The following is a 19,046-nucleotide window of genomic DNA, read 5'->3' on the forward strand; positions in this document are numbered from 1 at the left end:
GATTTGAATAGACCAAGAGTCTGTGATTTACTTACGAAGGATGCGTATTTCCCCCGGGTGCTCCAGTTTCCTCCCACATCCCAACCATGTGCGGGTCCGTGGGTCAATCGGCCACTGTAAATTGCCCCCCCCCCCCCGGTGTGTGGGGGTGAGGGGTAGGATTTGGGGCAGAGCTGATACGAATGTGGGGAGAATAAATGAATGGGCGACGTGCGCTGGGAGAGAGACTCCGCCCGCGCGGGACGGATGTGACGGGGAGGGACTCCTCTCACCGACAGCCAAGCGAGGTCCTGGTGCTTGGAAACACCAGAGAGCTGGCAGACACTGGGATCTGGGACGACACACAGAAAGCTGGAGGAGCTCAGGATGGAGGCCAGAGGTCAGTGCAGGCCGGAGGTCCGGGTGATGGGGAGTGGGTGACAGGGAGACAGGAATGTGGGAGGGGTGATGGGGGAGAGTGTCGGAGCTGGGGGAGAGAAGCATCGGAGCTGGGGGAGAGTGTCGGAGCTGGGGGAGAGCGTCGGAGCTGGGGGAGAGCGTCGGAGCTGGGGGAGAGTGTCGGAGCTGGGGGAGAGGAGGGTCGGAGCTGGGGGAGAGCATCGGAGCTGGGGGAGAGCGTCGGAGCTGGGGGAGAGAAGCATCGGAGCTGGGGGAGAGTGTCGGAGCTGGGGGAGAGTGTCGGAGCTGGGGGAGAGGAGGGTCGGAGCTGGGGGAGAGGAGGGTCGGAGCTGTGGGAGAGGAGTGTCGGAGCTGGGGGAGAGTGTCGGAGATGGGGGAGAGAAGCATCGGAGCTGGGGGAGAGCGTCGGAGCTGGGGGAGAGTGTCGGAGCTGGGGGAGAGGAGGGTCGGAGCTGGGGGAGAGGAGGGTCGGAGCTGGGGGAGAGCATCGGAGCTGGGGGAGGGGAGTGTCGGAGCTGGGGGAGGGGAGTGTCGGAGATGGGGGAGAGGAGTGTCGGAGCTAGGGGAGAGGAGGGTCGGAGCTGCGGGAGAGGAGTGTCGGAGCTGGGGGAGAGGAGTGTCGGAGCTGGGGGAGAGGAGGGTCGGAGCTGTGGGAGAGGAGTGTCGGAGCTGGGGGAGGGGAGTGTCGGAGCTGGGGGAGGGGAGTGTCGGAGCTGGGGGAGAGCAGTGTCGGAGCTGGGGGAGAGGAGCGTCGGAGCTGGGGGAGAGGAGCGTCGGAGCTGGGGGAGAGCAGTGTCGGAGCTGGGGGAGAGCAGTGTCGGAGCTGGGGGAGAGCAGTGTCGGAGCTGGGGGAGGGGAGTGTCGGAGCTGGGGGAGGGGAGTGTCGGAGCTGGGGGAGAGGAGCGTCGGAGCTGGGGGCTGTTCCTTGCTGAGTTTTCCCGGAGCCTTTTCCTCCCTCATTTTGCCGGGATTGAGCTGCAGTCTGCTCAGCGGCCACCCGAGGGCAGTTTTGCTCCATGTGCTGCTCCCGCTCTGGGGGAAGCACTGATGTGTGGAGGAGCCTCGCACTCGGGACCCAGGGGCACTCCCGCCCTGCCTTATCAGAAACCCACCCCTGAAAGACTCTGTTCGCCAGAGTTAGGTTGAAACCCCCACAGGAGAATGCTTCTGGCTCGTCCAGCATTGCTCTTCCATTGTGCATACAGCAGGAGTCCGATACCTTGAGTTTAGAGATTGGTGAGACCCTTGAGATATTTCAGGATGTGGTTTGTGGGAAAGTGCAGCGGTGATTTACCTAAAGGCAACCCAGGTTTACTGGAATGGAAGGGGTTCTCAAGGCATTGTACAGCACAGAGATAGGCCCTCAGCCCATCGAATCTCTGCCAACCACCAACCACCCATTTGCACTGATACCATTTCTCTCTCCCCACATACTCATCAATGCCCCCCCACCCTCCCAGATTATTCCCCTCACCCACACACTGGGGGAAGTTTACAGCAGCCAATTAGCCCACCCAGTCACAGGGAGAACGTGCAAACTCCACACACACAGACAGCGGCGGCGGTCGGGATCGAACCCGGGTCCCTGCCGTGCCTCCATGGACATCTCTGGCCAAGATACCACCAGACTGTCGTTCAAAGATAAACCCATGGGTCACTCATGCCCTTAATCAGTCTGGATATAGGTGACCAGACCCCACCAATAAACCACCACATCATGTCTGCATCATATCAAATCTCCTACAGCACAGAAGGAGGCCATTTGGTCCATCAAGTCCATGTTGGCTTTTAGAGCAATCTCCCTCACAAGTTCAACAGCACCGTCCCGATTCCCTTTTCCCTCTTGTCCACACTGGGAGTGATTTACACCAACTTCGCACATCTCTGGGATGCAGGAGGAAACTGGGAGCACTCTGAGGGGGAAACCCACCTGGTCATGGGGAGAACGTGCAAACTCCACACACACACACACACACACACACACACACAAACACACACACACAAACAGCACCGGAGGTCAGGATCGAACCTGGGACCCCTGGAACTGTGAGGCAGCTGCTCTACCGTACCATCCAATGACCTCCAGGGCTGTATCTGGGGGAGAAACCTTGGTTCGGCTGCACTTACTGTGTGCCGTTCTGGTCGCCCCCATTACAGATCAGATCTTTATTTGTCACATGTACATCGAAACACACAGTGAAATGCATCTTTTGCGTAGAGTGTTCTGGGGGCAGCCGCAAGTGTTGCCACGCTTCCGGCGCCAACATAGCATGTCCACAACTTCCTAACCCGTACATCTTTGGAATGTGGGAGGAAACCGGAGCACCCGGAAGAAACCCACGCAGACACGGGGAGAACATACAAACTCCTTACGGGCAGCGGCTGGAATTGAACCTGGGTTGCTGGCACTGTAATAGCGTTAGGCTAACTGCTACACTACCGTACCTACACTGTGTGGGTCCTACCCTTGTTGGGCCTTCCAAAGGGTGTCAGTACGTCGTGATTGAGCGTGAATGACCCGTCATGGCCAGCATAGGGCAAGAGGGCGGAGTGGTCTCCTCTTCCCCTACTGTGGCAAACCTCAGGTCGCTTGTTCCTCCAGTAGGATCTTGGTGGACAATTCCATCGATCCCTGGAGGCCGCAGCACGGGGCGGGGGGCAAGGTGATGGCAAGGGCCTGCAGGCGACGGTCTACGTCAGCCGTGGGACAGACCGGGGACGTCAGGTCACAACGTAGGCCAGGCCACAGCCGGAGAACCGCGAGTGCTTCCGGTCACCGCACACCACGCGGCTGCGCTGGAGAGGGGGCTCCATCCGGGCTGCGCCATCTTCTCGCGGCTACCGTGGGGCAGGAGGTACAGGAGCCTGAAGTCCCACACCACTGGGTTCGAGGACAGCTTTCAATTATGCTTAATGTACGGTTTTCTTGTGAACATCATGACTCCGGTGCTGTGTGCCTGTGATGCTGCTGCAAGTAAGTTTTTCATTGCACCTGTGCACACATGGACTTGTGCAGATGACAATAAACTCGACGACTTGGACAGCTACTTCCCTTCAGCCATTCGATTCTTGAACCAACTGGAAAAACCCTAATCATTACCTCAGTACAGCAACACTGGGACCATCCTGATCACTTTGCTCTACAAAGGACTTTTTTTTTAAATTGTGTTCTTTCTTGTAAAAATTGTGCATATTTTATGTTTAATTGATGTTTTTCTTGTGGATGTGGCTTATCTGGTGCTATGTGCCTGTGATGCTGCTGCAAGGAAGTTTTTCATTGTACCTGTGCACACATGTACCTGTGGGTGTGACAGTAAACCTGACCTTGAGAGGAGAGTCACGAGGACGTTGCCTGGGACAGAGCGATCCAGCGATGAGGAGAGACGGGAGAGACCGGGTCTGTCCTCCCTGCAGCGGAGGAGGGTGAGGGGGGAATCTGACAGGGGTTTCCAGGATTGTGAGAGGCACAGACAGAGGAGACCGGCAGAATCTTTATCCACACGGTGGGGCTGTCAACAACAAGGCGGCGTGGGTCGAAAGTGAGAGGGAGGAGGTTCAGCGGGGATCTGAGGGGGAACATTTTCACCCAGAGGGTGTCTGGAAGCTGGGGCGCACTGCCTGCAGGGATGTTGGAGGGTTGCGGAGTCGGAGAGTTTGAACAGGGACTCGAATCACCAAGGTGCTGGTAATTGGGACTGGCAGAGATGAGGGCAGTGGTCGGCATGGACATGGTGGGCCAAAGGGCCTGTACAGCTGTGGGATTAATCTCCCTGCCTGGCTCCTGGCCTGCAGCCCTGGTCAGGGCCCTCCCTACACAACCAGGGGTTCCACATGTGTTCTGGGGGGTGGGGGGACCAAGGAAACTCCGGGGTGCGGGCTGAACCGTGCAGGTCACATGCCAGGAAGATCACGAGATCCCTGCACTCCCTCAATGCCAGATCCCTGAACCTGCCAGATCCCTGCACCAGATCCCTGGCCCCCTCCAACACCAGGTCCCTGAACCAGTTCCCTGGACCCCTCCAACACCAGATCCCTGGACCCCTGGTAACCATCGCCCTGCCCCGTGTGTACTCACTGTGCGACTGCCGGTTCCAGCTCCTGTCAACTGAAAGAGAGGAAGTAAGAGAGAGCTGTCAGATCAGCCGGCAGACCGCCCCACCCTCCCTGTGCCCTGCTCCCCCTTCCCTCACACACTGTACGTCGCTCCACCTCTCTCCCTCCCTCGCTCCCCTCTTCTCACTCTCCTCCCCTCAGGCACTTCCCCATTCACACCGCACTGCTCTCTCTGTCTCACTCACAATGCTCTCTCACCTCCGCTGTCCCTCTGACCTCTCCCACACTGCCCAATCTCTCTAAAATTGTGCCCTCTCCCTCCTTCCCTCTCTCTCCCTCCCTCCCCCTCTCTCTCCCTCCCACTCCCTCTCCCTCACACTCCCCCTCTCCCTCCCACTCCCTCTCTCTCTCCCTCCCACCCCCTCTCTCCCTCCCACTCCCCGCTCCCTCCCACTCCCTCTCTCTCTCCCTCCCACTCCCTCTCTCCCTCCTTCCCTCTCTCCCACTCCATCCTTCTCTCTCCCACTCCCTCTCTCCCTCCCTCCCACTCCCTCTCTCTCTCCCTCCCACTCCCTCTCTCCCTCCCTCCCACTCCATCCTTCTCTCTCCCACTCCCTCTCTCCCTCCCTCCCACTCTCTTCCTCCCCACTCCCCCCTCCCTCTCTCCCTCCCCCTCTACCCCCTCCCTCTCCCCTTCCCTCCCCCCTCCCCTGACCCACACACACAGACGGTTACCTTGACAGACCGGTTTACTGGTGTTCCATTTGCCGAACTTGGTGCAGATGTTGCGGGAGCTGCCGACCAGTTTGAATCCGGCGTTGCAGCGATACTCCACCACCGTCCCCTCCACCGGAATCCTCACCTCGTCCCTTGTCTTCACCTCACCCCTCCTCAACACAACTCCATTCTCCAGGTTCAGAGCCAGGCGGGAGCAGTTCCGCACTGTGGGTGTTGGGGGGGGGGGTGCGAGAGGGGAGAGGAGGGAGGAAGGGGGACAGGGAGGGAGGGGGGAGAGGGGGAGAGAGGGAGGGAGAGGAGGGAGAGTGGAAGGGGGAGAGGGAGAGAGGGATGGAGAGACAGCGTTAGTACAGGGTGAGGCTGCTAGTATAGCAAGCTGAGTTATTCAAGTGTAGTCCCAGGAGAAAGGAGAAAGTCTGTGACCCACTGCCCCACCCAGTCCCAGAGGGGGACGGGACGGTGTGTGACCCACTGCTCCACCCGGTCCCAGAGGGGGAGAGGACAGTGTGTGACCCACTGCTCCACCCGGTCCCAGAGGGGGACGGGACGGTGTGTGACCCACTGCTCCACCCGGTCCCAGAGGGGGAGAGGACAGTGTGTGACCCACTGCTCCACCCGGTCCCAGAGGGGGACGGGACGGTGTGTGACCCACTGTCCCACCCGGTCCCAGAGGGGGACGGGACGGTGTGTGACCCACTGTCCCACCCGGTCCCAGTGTGGGGGTGGGGGCTGGGGTTGTGGAGGTGGGGGGAGGACCGGACGGGCCGTTACTCACCACACCGACTGCGCTGGTCCATGTGGGTCCAGGTCCCGTTCTCCAGGCACTTGCGGACCCCCGGCCCATCGATGACACGGTTACTCCTGCAGACGTACTCGATCTCGTAGGCCACAGGCAGCACCTCGATGGTGCGGATCTGCTCCTGTGTGAGGCCGGGGTAGCGGATCCCGCCGTCTGACGGAGGCCTGATCTTCCTGCACCCTGCAAAACCACCGAGACACAGCACTGAAAACGGGGAGCAACAGGGGGCCGGCCAGAGGGGTGGGGGCAGGGGAGGGGGGAGGGGAGGGGAGGGGCAGGGGAGGGATGGGGAAGAGGGCCAGGGAGGGAGGGGTAGGGGAGGGAGGTGGGGCAGGTGGAGGGGGAGGGGAAGGGGCTGGGGTGATTATACAGGGGCAGGGGTGGGAGGGAGGGGAGTGTAAATATACAGGGGCAGGGGTGGGAGGGAGGGGAGTGTAAATATACAGGGGCAGGGGTGGGAGGGAGGGGAGTGTAAATATACAGGGGCAGGGGTGGGAGGGAGGGGAGTGTAAATATACAGGGGCAGGGGTGGGAGGGAGGGGAGTGTAAATATACAGGGGCAGGGGTGGGAGGGAGGGGAGTGTAAATATACAGGGGCAGGGGTGGGAGGGAGTGTAAATATACAGGGGCAGGGGTGGGAGGAAGTGTAAATATACAGGGGCAGGGGTGGGAGGGAGGGGAGTGTAAATATACAGGGGCAGGGGTGGGAGGGAGGGGAGTGTAAATATACAGGGGCAGGGGTGGGAGGGAGGGGAGTGTAAATATACAGGGGCAGGGGTGGGAGGGAGGGGAGTGTAAATATACAGGGGCCAGGGTACAAGGGATCAGATGCTGCAGGGGAGAGAGGCAGGTGGACACGTCGACGACCATATCCGACGGTGGAACCGGTGGGAGGGGCTGATACCTCTTCCCCTGCTCCCCCACCACCCACACCCTCCCTCCCTCCGCCCCAACACTCCCCGCGCCACATGACGTAACCCGGGGAGGCCGTGCAGCCCCTCAAGGAGGTTCTGCCCGCCAGTCCTCCCTCTGCATCCCAGCACACTCCAACCACCAGCTCCCCTTCACTTCCGGCCTCCCTCCTCTGGGGACTGAGCTCCAGACCGAGCTGGAGAGACGTCTCTGTGTGTCACCCACCTTTCCCGGACTCTCCTCCTCCGACCTTTCATCGTTCCATCTTCCCCAACCCATCCCTGAACCCCCTCCCCTCCCCACAGATGGCTCGGTCTCAGCGGGATCCCTCCTGCCTCAGGGCTGGGAGGTCAAGGTTCGAATCCCACGCTGTGGCCCCACGGAGGGAGCGCCGCAGGGGTGACAGAGTCACACGGCACGAAAACAGGCCCTTCAGCCCAACTCGTCCATGCCGACCAAGATGTCTACCTGAGCCAGTCCCATTTGCCTGCGTTTGGCCCATATCCCTCTCAACCTTTCCTCTTCATGTGCCTGTCCAAGTGTCTTTTAATTGTACCCACTTCTCCCACTTCCTCTGGCAGCTCGTTCCACACACCCACCACCCTCTGTGTGAAAAACCTGCCCCTGACGTCCCATTTAAATCTTTCCCCTCTCACCTTAAACCTAAGACTACACTCCCCTACCCTGAGAAAAAGCCTGTGACCGTTCACTTTATCAAGACCCCTCATGATTTTATAAACCTCTATCAGGTCACCCCTCAGCCTCCTTCGCAACGGGGAAAACAGTCCCGGCCTGTCCAGTATCTCCTTATAACCCAAACCCTCGAGTCCCGGTAACATCCCCGTGAATCTTTTCTGCACCCTTTCCAGCTTAATGACGTCCTCGCTGTAGCCGGGAGACCAGAACTGCGCACACTCTGCTTTACTTATTTGTTTGTCTGTTTATTTCTACAGCATGGTAACAGGTCCTTCCGGCCCAACGAGCCCACGCCGCCCAGTTATGCCCTTGTTAACCTACTGACCTGTACTTGGGAGGAAACCAGAGCACCCGGAGGAAACCCACTGAGAGAACGTACAAACTCCTTACAGACAGTGGCGGGAATTGAACCTGGGTCACTGGCGCTGTAATAGTGTTACGGTAACCACTACACTACCGTGCCACCGAGTGTAAATTGGGTGCCGTGTTTGGTGTGCTATGTCAGGCTCGCATACCTGTTGACTGTAAAGTGCTTTGGGGTATGCAGAGATTCACAGAGTCGGACAGCACAGAAACAGGCCCTTCTGCCCACTGAGTCCGTGCCGACCCACTTACACTAATTTTACATTAATCCCATTTTGTTAATCTCCGACATTCCCATCAACTCCCCCCAGATTCTACCCCTCACCTCCACACAAGGGACAACTCTAAAGCTCTGTGGGAGGGACTGCAGTCTGAGGTCCTCCTGCTGATGGACATTGAGGGGCTAAATCTGCGGTAGAAGCCTCTCAAACACTTGGAGTTTGTATCGTCCCATGACTGCATGAATGGCAATGGTGCTCTGTGCACAGAATGTGTTGATACTACAAATGTATAGAATGGATAACACTGTGACTGAATGACCCTACAAGTGTAAAGAAAGCCATGCACTCTGTTTTTTATATTTTTTGTATATATTTTTTGTAAATAAAGTTTATCTTTTATAGTTGTCAGGCATCGATTTTGCACTGATCCCATTTTATTCTCCTCACATTCCCATCCAACTCCCCCCTGGGTTCTACCCCTCACCCACACACTGGGGGCAATTCCCAGCGGCCAATTAACCCACCAACCCGCACATCTTTGGGATGTGGGAGGAAACAGGGAGAACGTGCGAACTCTACACACACACAGCGCCGGAGGTCGGGATCTCTAGTGTTGTGAGGCAGTGGCTCTACCCGCTGCGCCACGGGGCTGTGCCACCGCTGTGATAGAAATGCATTTGGGGCGGTTAGAGAGTAGGAGAGCCATGCTTTTACCTATGGTGGTGTTCCGGGCTGCCAGTACCACACAGGGTGGGAATAGGATGGCCAGAAGCAGGATCCAGGGCTCCATCCTCACCGGAGAGCGCGGAGCTGAAAAACAAGGAAGACGAAGGTAGAAGAGATGGTGCCAAAAGGTCCCGGAAGATGGTAATTGGTTCCATCAACCACCATCTACCCCTCCCCACCGTCGGTGATATCTATAGGAGGCGCTGCCTCAGGAAGGCAACATCCCTCATCAGAGATCCCCACCATCCGGGCCGCGCCATCTTCTCGCAGCTACCATCGGGCAGGAGGTACAGAAGCCTGAAGTCCCACACCACCAGGTTCAGGAAGAGCTACTTCTCTTCAACCACTCGGTTCTTGAACCAACCAGCACAACCCTAATCACAACCTCAGTATTTTGGTATTGGTTTATTATTGTCACATGTACCGAGGAACAGTGGAAAACTTGTCTTGCATACCGATCGCACAGATCAATTCCTTTACACAGTGCATTGAGGTAGTACAGGGTAAAACAATAACAGAATGCAGAGTAAAGTGTCACAGCTACAGGGAAGTGCATTGCAGGTAGACAATAAGGTGTAAGGTCATAACAAGGTGGATTGTGAGGTCAAGAGTCCATCGCAACGTATAAGGGAACTGTTCAATAGTCATCACCGTGGGATAGAAGCTGTCCTTGAGCCTGGTGGTACGTGCCCTCAGGCTCCTGTATCTCCTACCCGATGGAAGAGGAGAGAAGAGAGAATGACCCGGGTGGGTGGGGTCTTTGATTATGCTGGCTGCTTCACCAAGACAACAAGAAGTAAAGACAGAGTCCAAGAAGGGGAGGCTGGTGTCCGTGATGCGCTGGGCTGTGTCCACAACTCTCTGCAGCTTCTTGCGGTCCTGGGCAGAGCAGTTGCCGTACCAAGCCATGATGCATCCAGGTAGGATGCTTTCTATGGTGCATCAATAAAAGTTGGTGAGTGTCAGAGGGGACATGCCAAATTTCTTTAGCCTCCTGAGGAAGTAGAGGCGCTGCTGAGCTTTCTTGGCTGTGGCGTCTACATGGTTGGACCAGGACAGGCTATTGGTGATGTTCACTCCTAGGAACTTGAAGCTCTCAACCTTCTCGACCTCAGCACCATTGATGTAGACAGGTGCATGTACCCCGCCCCCTTTCCTGAAGTCAGTGACCAGCTCTTTTGTTTTGCTGACATTGAGGGAAAGGTTGTCATCATGACACCATGTCACTAAGCTTCCTATCTCCTTCCTGTTCTCCAACTCATCATTATTTGAGATACGGCCTACTAGGGTGATATCATCTGCAAACTTGTAGACTATGCAACACGATGACCACTTTGCACTACAATGGACTACTTTCTGTTCTAATTGTGCCCTCTTTAATATAAGTTTAACATGTTTAATTTATGTTTTTCTTATGAATGCTGCCTATCTGATGCTATGTGCCTGTGATACTGTTACAAGTTTTTCATTGCACCTGTGCACTCATGGATTTGTGCATGTGACGATAAACTCCACTGCGATCTTGGTTTAACATTGCCACATGGACCAAGACACAGTGAAAAGCCTTTGTTTGTGTGCCATCCAGACAGATCATTCCATACATAATTACATCAAGGTAGATGACTCTTTGACTCTAGTACAAAAGGAATGCGGAATATAGTGTAGCAGTTACAGAGAAAGTGCAGTGCAGGCAGACAAATAAAATGCAAGGGTCCTGACGAGGTAGTCTGAGAGATCAAGAGATCATCTTATCGCACAAGGGGTCCATTCAACAGTGGGGCAGAAGCTGTCCTTGAGCCTGGTGGGACATGCTCTCAGGTTTTTGTATCTCCTGCCCAATGGGGTGGGGGGGGTGAGGGGGAAAAGAGAGAATGACCAAGATGGGAGGGGGCTGTGAGTTTGCTATCCCGAGGCAGCAGGGAGTGTCGACGGAGTCAGTGGAGGGGAGGCTGTTTGGTACGAGGGACTGGGCGGCGTTCACAGCTCGGGAAGCCCAGCATACACACAGCCCGGGCCCCAGCCTGCCACCTCACCCGGGCTTCTGATACGCCCACCGGACCCGTCCTGGGCTCCACCCGAGCCCCGTCGACAAAACAAAACTCGCCTCTTAAAGGGGCAGGCGGCATCTCGGCCAAACGTGGCTCAAGTGAAGGAGCCTTTTGCAACCTCCCACCCCTCTCGCCGTACTGAGAGGCCGGACTGAATAGCAGACCCTGGGGAAGAGGCACACACTTGTCTGAAAGTGGCCACACGGGTAGACACGGCAGTGAAGAAGGTGTTTGGCACGCTGGCCTTCATTGGTCAGGGCACTGAGTGCAAGTGTTGGGATGTCACCTTTCAGCTGTGTAGGACATTGGCGAGACCGCACCTGGAATACTGTGTGTGCAGTTCTGGCCGCCACACTTCAGGAAGGATGCCTTGTAGTGAGAGAGGGTGCGGGAAGGAGTCACGAGGATGTTACTGGGGCCGGAGGGCTTCAGGAGAGGCTGGACAGGCCGGGACTGTTTCCCCTGGAGTGAAGGAGACTGAGGGGTGACCTTACGGATGAATCACGCGGTGACGCCGGGGAGGGAGGAGGGAGGGAGGAGCGAGGGAGAATGAGGGAGTGAGGGGATTGAGGACAAAGGGAGGGGAGTGAGGATGGTGGGCATGAGGGAGGAAGGGGTGTGGAGGGAGTGGAGGGGAGGGGGAGAGTGAGGAAGGTTGAAGGGGCGTGAGGAGGGAGGGGGCAGGAAGGGAGTGAGGGCAGGAGGGTGAGGGGGAGTGAGGGAAGATAGCGAGGAGGGAGGAGGGGGAGGGAGGATAGCGAGGAGGGGAGTGAGGGAGGGGAGGGAGGGGAGTGAGGGAGGGGAGGAGAATGAGGGAGGGGAGGGAAGGGAGCGGAGTGAAGAAGGGGGAGTGAGGGTGGGGAGGGAGGGTGGGGAGTGAGGGGAGTGAGGGAGGGGAGGAGAGGGAGGGGAGGTAGGGTGGGGAGTGAGGGAGGGGAGTGAGGGTGGGGAGTGAGGGAGGGGAGGGGAATGAGGGAGGGAGGGAAGGGAGCGGAGTGAAGGAGGGGAGTGAGGGTGGGGAGGGAGGGTGGGGAGTGAGGTTGGGGAGGGAGGGAGGTGAGGGAGGGGAGGAGGGGAGTGAGGGAGGGAGTGAGGGAGAGGGAGGGGAGGAGGGGAGTGAGGGAGGGGAGTGAGGGTGGGGAGTGAGGGAGGGGAGGAGGGGAGTGACGGTGGGGAGTGAGGGTGGGGAGTGAGGGAGGGGAGGAGGGGAGTGAGGGAGGGGAGGGAGGGAGGGAGGGGAGGGAGGGGAGGGAGGGGAGCAGTAGTTCCTTGTCTATCAGCGGATGCAGTGAGACAACACAGACGGAGCCAGAGGTGCCGGCACACGATAGTCACAGCCAGCAGCGTGACCCTCATGGCTAATGGATCCCTTGACCCAAAGCCAGCAGCTTGACATAAAAGCAGAAAACTCTGGAAAAGCTCAGCGGATCGGGCAGCATCTGTGGAGAGGGAAACGACTGATGCATCAGGTCTGTGACGGAGAGATCGACAAGTTAGTGTCGGGAGCAGGGAAGGTGTGGGAAGAAAATCCCTTTTCCCCACGACCGACCTCCCTCAACTTCTCTGGAGTGAGGCATTTGTCCCTTTCTCAGCCCCAGACCCAAAGTGTTAACTGTCTCCTCTCTCCACGGGTGCTGACTGACCTGCTGAGTTTTGCCTGCATTTTCCATTTGTTTTTTTTTATTTCGGACTTCCAACATCTGCGGGGTATTTTTCCCCTCCTGATCCGCGGAGCAGGTCGAGGTGGGAACCTGCCTCTGCGGGGCTGACTGGTGACAACCTTCCTCTTCGGGGGGTCACAGTCACTGACAGGGGAAGGTGGATAGCCGTCGGCGCCAAGGGTTGGTGGTTGTCCCGAGACCCTGGCTCCAGGACGGAGACGGTGATGGGGTGGCACGTGAGAGTTCGGGATGTTACCGGTCTGCATTCATCGCGCGCACCGGTGCCGGGGGGCACAGTTCGTGAGGCTCTCCTGCAGGAACGGGTCTGCAGGCAGCACTGCATGTAATGGCCTGCAGGTGGCAGTCATGCCACACATTGCCATGTCCCAGGTAACTTGGTGTAGAGTCAAGTTACACAGCAAGGAAACAGGCCCTTCAGTCCAACTCGTCCATACTGACCAAGTTACTTAACTGAGCTGGTCCCATTTGACCAATATCCCTCAAAACCCCCTCAAGTTCCTCTACAGTTATTTTCACACTTTTCTCTACCCCATTTTTACCAAGAACTCAAAAACACTGAACCCCTCTCCAACTTAAGCAATACCTTACTGTTGCATACAAATCAGATTATTGAACTGCATCAATAGTTCAATTGAACCGACTGAGCAAGTGGACAGTGGGATAACTCAGTACTCAAGCAGGTAACATTTGGTGCAATCGGCTAACCAAAAGTATGAACTTTGCATTAAAGACAAGATACCTTTATTAGTCACGGGTTCATCGAAACACACAGTGAAATGCATCTTCTGCGCAGAGTGTTCCAGGGGCAGCCCGCAAGCGTCGCCAACATAGCATGCTCACAACTTTCTAGCCCCTAGGTCTTTGGAATGTGGGAGGAAACCGGATCACCCGGAGGAAACCCACGCAGACACGGGGAGAACGTACAAACTCCTTACAGAGAGTGGCCGGAATTGAGCCTGGGTCGCTGGCGCTGTAATAGCGTTACGCTAACCGCTACACTACCGTGCCTGCCCAGAGGCATGAGGAGATTAAAATACTCACTACTTGGGGGAGAGAACAGAAAATATAATAAGACCATAAAATATAGGAGCAGAATTAGGCCATTCAGCCCATTGAGTCTGCTCTGCTATTCAATCATGGCTGATTTTTTTTCTCAAGCCCATTCTCCCACATTCTCCCCATAACCCCCTCACCAATCAATCTCTGCCTTAAATACACCCAATGACTTGGCCTCCACAGCCCTCTGTGGCAACGAATTCCACAGATTCACCACCCTCTGGATGAAGAAATTCCTCCTCATCCCAGTTCTAAAGGGATGTCCCTTTATTCTGAGGCTGTGCCCTCGGATCCCAGACTCTCCTAATGGAAACATCCTCTCCACGTCCACTCTATCCAGGGCTTTCAGTATCCAGTAGGTTTCAATGAGATTCTTCCTCATCCTTCTGAATTCCATCAAGTACAGACCCAGAGACATCAACAGCTCCTTATATGTTAACCCTTTCATTCCCGGGATCATTCTTGTGAACCTCCTCTGGACCCTCTCCAGGGTCAACACATCCTTGCTTAGATACAGGGCCCAAAATTGCTCACAGTAATGTGCCTTAATACTTATTTGCAAGTTCCACAGCACTTGTAACAAACGTACCAACCAGCACAACCCTAATCACTATAGTTTAGCAACACACTGACCAGTTCACTTTGCACTAAAATTGACTTTTTTTAATTCTTTTGTTTTCATTGTGTTCTTTCTTGTAAAAATTGTGCACAATTTATGCTTAATTTAAGTTTTTCTTGTGAATGCTGCTTATCTGATGCTCTGTGCCTGTGATGCTGCTGCAAGTAAGTTTTTCATTTACTTGTGCATATGACAATAAACTCAACTTTGACTTTGCAAAATGACCTTAAACTGCTCTCTGCTTCAGTTCGATAGTTAGCGGAACCAGAGTCTAAACCCCCCATTGAAACAAAGCCAGCTGCACTCTGATACCCTTCCTGAGGGGAGTCTGGTATTGGTGAACTCACCACCCGGACACACTTGAGTGCGTGAGAAAGGGATCACTTACTGCCGAAGGTGCCAGCTTTCACTTGAGTCATTAAACCGGAGGTGGGGGGGGGGGGAGTTGGTCTGACTCACTTGGGTGGATAGAGTCAGACGGCACCGAAACAGACCCTTCGGCCCAACTGGTCCATGCTGACCAAGATTCCCACCTAAGCTAGTCCCATTTGCCCAGGTTTGGCCCATGTCCCTCTAAACCTTTCCTATCCATGGACCTGTCCAAGTGTCTTTTAAATGTTGTTAATGTACCTGCTTCAACCACTTCCTCTGGCAGCTCGTTCCAATATACTGGCCACCCTCCGGGTGAAAAAGGTTGCCCCTCAGGTTTCTGCCAGATCTCTCCCCTCTCACCTTAAACCTATGCCCTCTACTTCTTGATTCCCAAACCCTGGTAAAAAGACTGTGTGCATTCACCCTGTCTATGCCCTTCATGATTTTATACACCTCTGTAAGATCACCCCTCATTCTCCTCCACTCCAATGAAAAAAGTCCCAACCTGCTCAACCTCTCTCCATAACCCCGTCCCTCGAGTCCCAGAAACATAAATGGAGGCATGGGATCCAGGGAAACTTGGCTGTGTGGATTCAGAATTGGCTCAGTCATAGAAGGTGGTAGATAGAGTGTATTCTGCCTGGACGTCGGTGACCAGTGGTGTTCCGCAGGGATCTGTTCTGGGACCCTTGCTCTTTGTGATTTTTATAAATGACTTGGATGAGGATGTGGAAGGGTGGGTTAGTAAGTTTGCTGATGATACAAAGGTTGGTGGTGTTGTGGATAGTGTAGAAGGTTGCTGTAGATTACAACAGGATATTGATAGAATGCAGAGCTGGGCTGGGAAGTGGCAGATGGAGTTCAACCAGGATAAGTGTGAAGTGATACACTTCGGGAGATCAAATTTGAAGGCAGAATACAAGGTTAATGGCAGGACTCTTAGCAGTGTGGAGGAACAGAGGGATCTTGGGGTCCACATCCATAGATCCCTCAAGCTTGCCGCGCAGGTCGATAGGATTGTTAAGAAGGTATATGGTGTGTTTGCCTTCATTAGTCGGGGTATTGAGTTCAAGAGCCACGAGGTGATGTTGCAGCTCTATAGAACTCTGGTCAGACCACACTTGGAGTATTGTGTTCAGTTCTGGTCACCTCATTATAGGAAGGATGTGGAAGCTTTAGAGAGGGTGCAGAGGAGATTTACCGGGATGCTGCCTGGATTGGAGAGCATGTCTTATGAGGATAGGTTGAGTGAGCTAGGGCTTTTCTCTTTGGAGAGAAGGAGGATGAGAGGTGACGATAGAGGTGTACAAGATGATAAGAGGCATAGGTCGAGTGGACAGTCAGAGACTTTTTCCCAGGGTGACAATGGCTAACATGAGGGGGCATAATTTTAAGGTGATTGGAGGAAGGTATAAGGGGGAATGTCAGAGGTAAGTTTTTTTTAAACACAGAGAGTGGTGGGTGCGTGGAACACACTGCTGGCAGAGGTGGTGGGGGCAGATACATTAGGGACAATTAAGAGCCTCTTGGATAGACACATGAAAGATAGAGAAATGGAGGGCAATGTGGGAGGGAAGGGTTAAATAGATCGTAGAGCAGGGTAATATTGCGGCGCAACATTGTGGGCCAACGGGCCTGTACTTTGCTGTAATGTTCTATGTTCTAAATCTTCTCTGCACTCTTTCCAGCTTAATGGCATCCTTCCTACAACAGGAACTGAACACAATATTCCAAATGCAGCCTCACCAACGTCCTGTACTCACTTCTACAGTCAGTGCCCTGACCGACAAAGGCCAGCGTGCCAGAAGCCTTCTTCACCATCCTGTCTAACTGCGACACCGCTTTCAGGGAACCATGGACTTGTACTCCAAGGTCCCCCTGTTCAGGTGCAAGAGATCACAACACACCACAATGTCGGGAAAGTGCAGGAGACCTCCCTCTGCTGGCCCTCAACCAATGTCACCAGCGCTGACAACCTGGGCCGATGCCACCGTGCTAATGGTGGGATCTTACTCTATGCAATGGCGATAAACACTTGGAAAAAATTCTTCATGGCATCATAGAGAGATATAGCACCTTTTAGTCCACACCAACCATCAACCACCCATTTACACCAACGCCACATTGATCCCAAAACACTGAAGGAACTCAGTGTATCGAGCAGCTTCTGTGGAGGCAGAGAGACTGAGCCGCTGTCCAGCAGTTTGGTTGTTGCTCAGGATTCCAGTGTCGGCAGTCTCTTTCGTTCTCCCCACATTCCCACCGACTCCCCCCCCCCCCCCCCCCCCCACAGAGCCACAGCTTCTTCCCCACTGCTGTCAGACTACTGAACCAATCACATGTTTCATATCCCCTTCCCGGCAGGGCTGCCATGTTCCCGGACTCCTAACTGTACCTCTTCTGTTATTGTCTCTTTTGCATTTGTTTTTGCACTACGGATTGCACTACAACCTTTGCACCATTCTGTTGGTTTGTACTCATAGCTGTACTTATTATCACCATGTACACTCTTCACTCTGTGAGCTTCATGAGCAAGGAATTTCACTGCAACCTGGTGTATCTGACAAACTAAACCAACTTGCTAACTAAACCTCACGCTCTCCCAGGACAAGGACAACATGGACTACATACAAACCTCTATCCTGAACTGTCCCGTCAAACACTCCCAGTGTAGGGACAGCACATTAGACACAGAGTGAAGCTCCCTCTACACTGTCCCGTCACACACTCCCAGGGCACAGGTTAGACAAAGAGTAAAGCTCCCACTACACTGTCCCATCACACACACACCCAGGGCAGGGGCAGCACGGGTTAGACACAGAGTGAAGTTCCCTCTGTCCCATCACACACTCCCAGGGCAGGGACAGCCTGGGTTAGGCAGAGTGAAGCTCCCTCTACACCGTCCCATCACACACACCCGGGGCAGGAACAGCCTGGGTTGGACACAGAGTGAAGCTCCCTCTACACCGTCCCATCACACACACCCAGGGCAGGGACAGCCTGGGTTGGACACAGAATGAAGCTCCCTCTACACCGTCCCATCGCACACACCCGGGGCAGGGACAGCCTGGGTTGGACACAGAGTGAAGCTCCCTCTACACCGTCCCATCACACACACCCAGGGCAGGGACAGCCTGGGTTGGACACAGAGTGAAGCTCCCTCCACACTGCCCTGTCACACACACCCAGGGTGGGGACAGTACCGTGGAGAGGGAACATGCGGTGTCCACCGGTACCAATGGAGACGTTTGGGACCATTGGGTACCGCAGGGGATAAGTGCCGTCCTTGATAGAGAAGGGAATACTTTAATTTAGTTTGTGTTAGCAACCGTGTTAGTCACTGTTATTGTCTCTGTGTTTGTTGTAGTATTTTGTGGTATTGTAGAATGTGTTTTGTAATAAAGGTAATAAGACAAATGGCAGAGACAGTAGGGGTAAGATGCAAAGTAAACCTCCCTCTACAACATCCTGTCACACACTCCCAGGGCAGGCACAGCATGGGTCCAATACAGAGTAAACACACAGTGCAGGGAATGCACAGCTCTGCACACACTCGTGTGTCTCGTCTGAATGAGTCAGATCTGAACTGCACAGAGGCATTCCCAAGGGACAAACGCTCCACAAAATGGGCCAAAGCTTTTAATCGGCAGGTTCACAGGCATCAGCTGCGGCCTCCTGCCTAATCAGGGAGGCAGGAGATAATGATGATGCTTACGGCACTGCCTTGGGACTGACTGAGCTAATTTCACAGCAGCAGGAGCTCAGCCGCGGAAATTCGAGTGTGTGGTCCCAGCGTCAGTGTGGGTTACCCACGGTCTGACTGCCAGCTGCGTCGGCAGCCCTGCCCTTTGCCAGTCAGCCTTGCCCCTGTAGCCTCGCTGGGTGACTCCACTCCCTAGAAGGTTCTTCCCCCAAACTGTACCCTCAAGATTCAGATCAGGTTATTGTCACATGCACCCAGGTGCAATGAAATTCCTTGCTCGCACAGAGCTCACCACGTAAACAGCGTACGTGGTGATAGTAAATGCAACAATAACTACAACTATGAACTCAATTACTTCGAACTCAATTATTTCGAACTCAACGGCTGTGAAGGCGGATGAAGGCTGCAACAAATCCATCAGCTCCAATCGTCGTGATTTCCATGCCGTTGGAATCAGTTGGTTGATTTGTGAAGTATCGTGTGCTTTTTGTAGTGCAACATCAAGTACACGTTAAACAAACACACGCACGGGCGTCTTCGCTCTGTGGGCTACTTCTCAAGTCTTTCGGCGATCGGGGAGGGCGACGGGAGCAGGCAACGTGATAGCTGGAAGCTCCTAGTCAAGAACCGGCACTAAAGCGGTGAATACTTGATTCGGC

The 19,046-nt window shown here is 54.9% G+C and overlaps 1 protein-coding gene across 1 annotated transcript in view; it reads right to left on the minus strand.

Moving 5' to 3' along the window:
- Positions 1–3,120: 3,120 nt before the first annotated feature.
- Positions 3,121–19,046, minus strand: part of LOC127585838 (gamma-aminobutyric acid type B receptor subunit 1-like) — a 60,948-nt gene continuing 45,022 nt past the window's right edge. Inside the window, exons 2-6 of the mRNA XM_052043538.1 lie at positions 8,896–8,991; positions 5,966–6,169; positions 5,188–5,394; positions 4,365–4,504; positions 3,121–3,237 (exon numbers count right to left, since the gene is read on the minus strand). Of these exons, the coding sequence (XP_051899498.1) occupies positions 3,121–3,237; positions 4,365–4,504; positions 5,188–5,394; positions 5,966–6,169; positions 8,896–8,971 (744 nt within the window). The 5' untranslated portion in view covers positions 8,972–8,991. The remainder of the gene's footprint in view (positions 3,238–4,364; positions 4,505–5,187; positions 5,395–5,965; positions 6,170–8,895; positions 8,992–19,046) is intronic.

The sequence above is a fragment of the Pristis pectinata genome, chromosome 34 (genome assembly GCF_009764475.1).
Source record: "Pristis pectinata isolate sPriPec2 chromosome 34, sPriPec2.1.pri, whole genome shotgun sequence".
In the NCBI taxonomy this organism is placed as follows: domain Eukaryota; kingdom Metazoa; phylum Chordata; class Chondrichthyes; order Rhinopristiformes; family Pristidae; genus Pristis; species Pristis pectinata.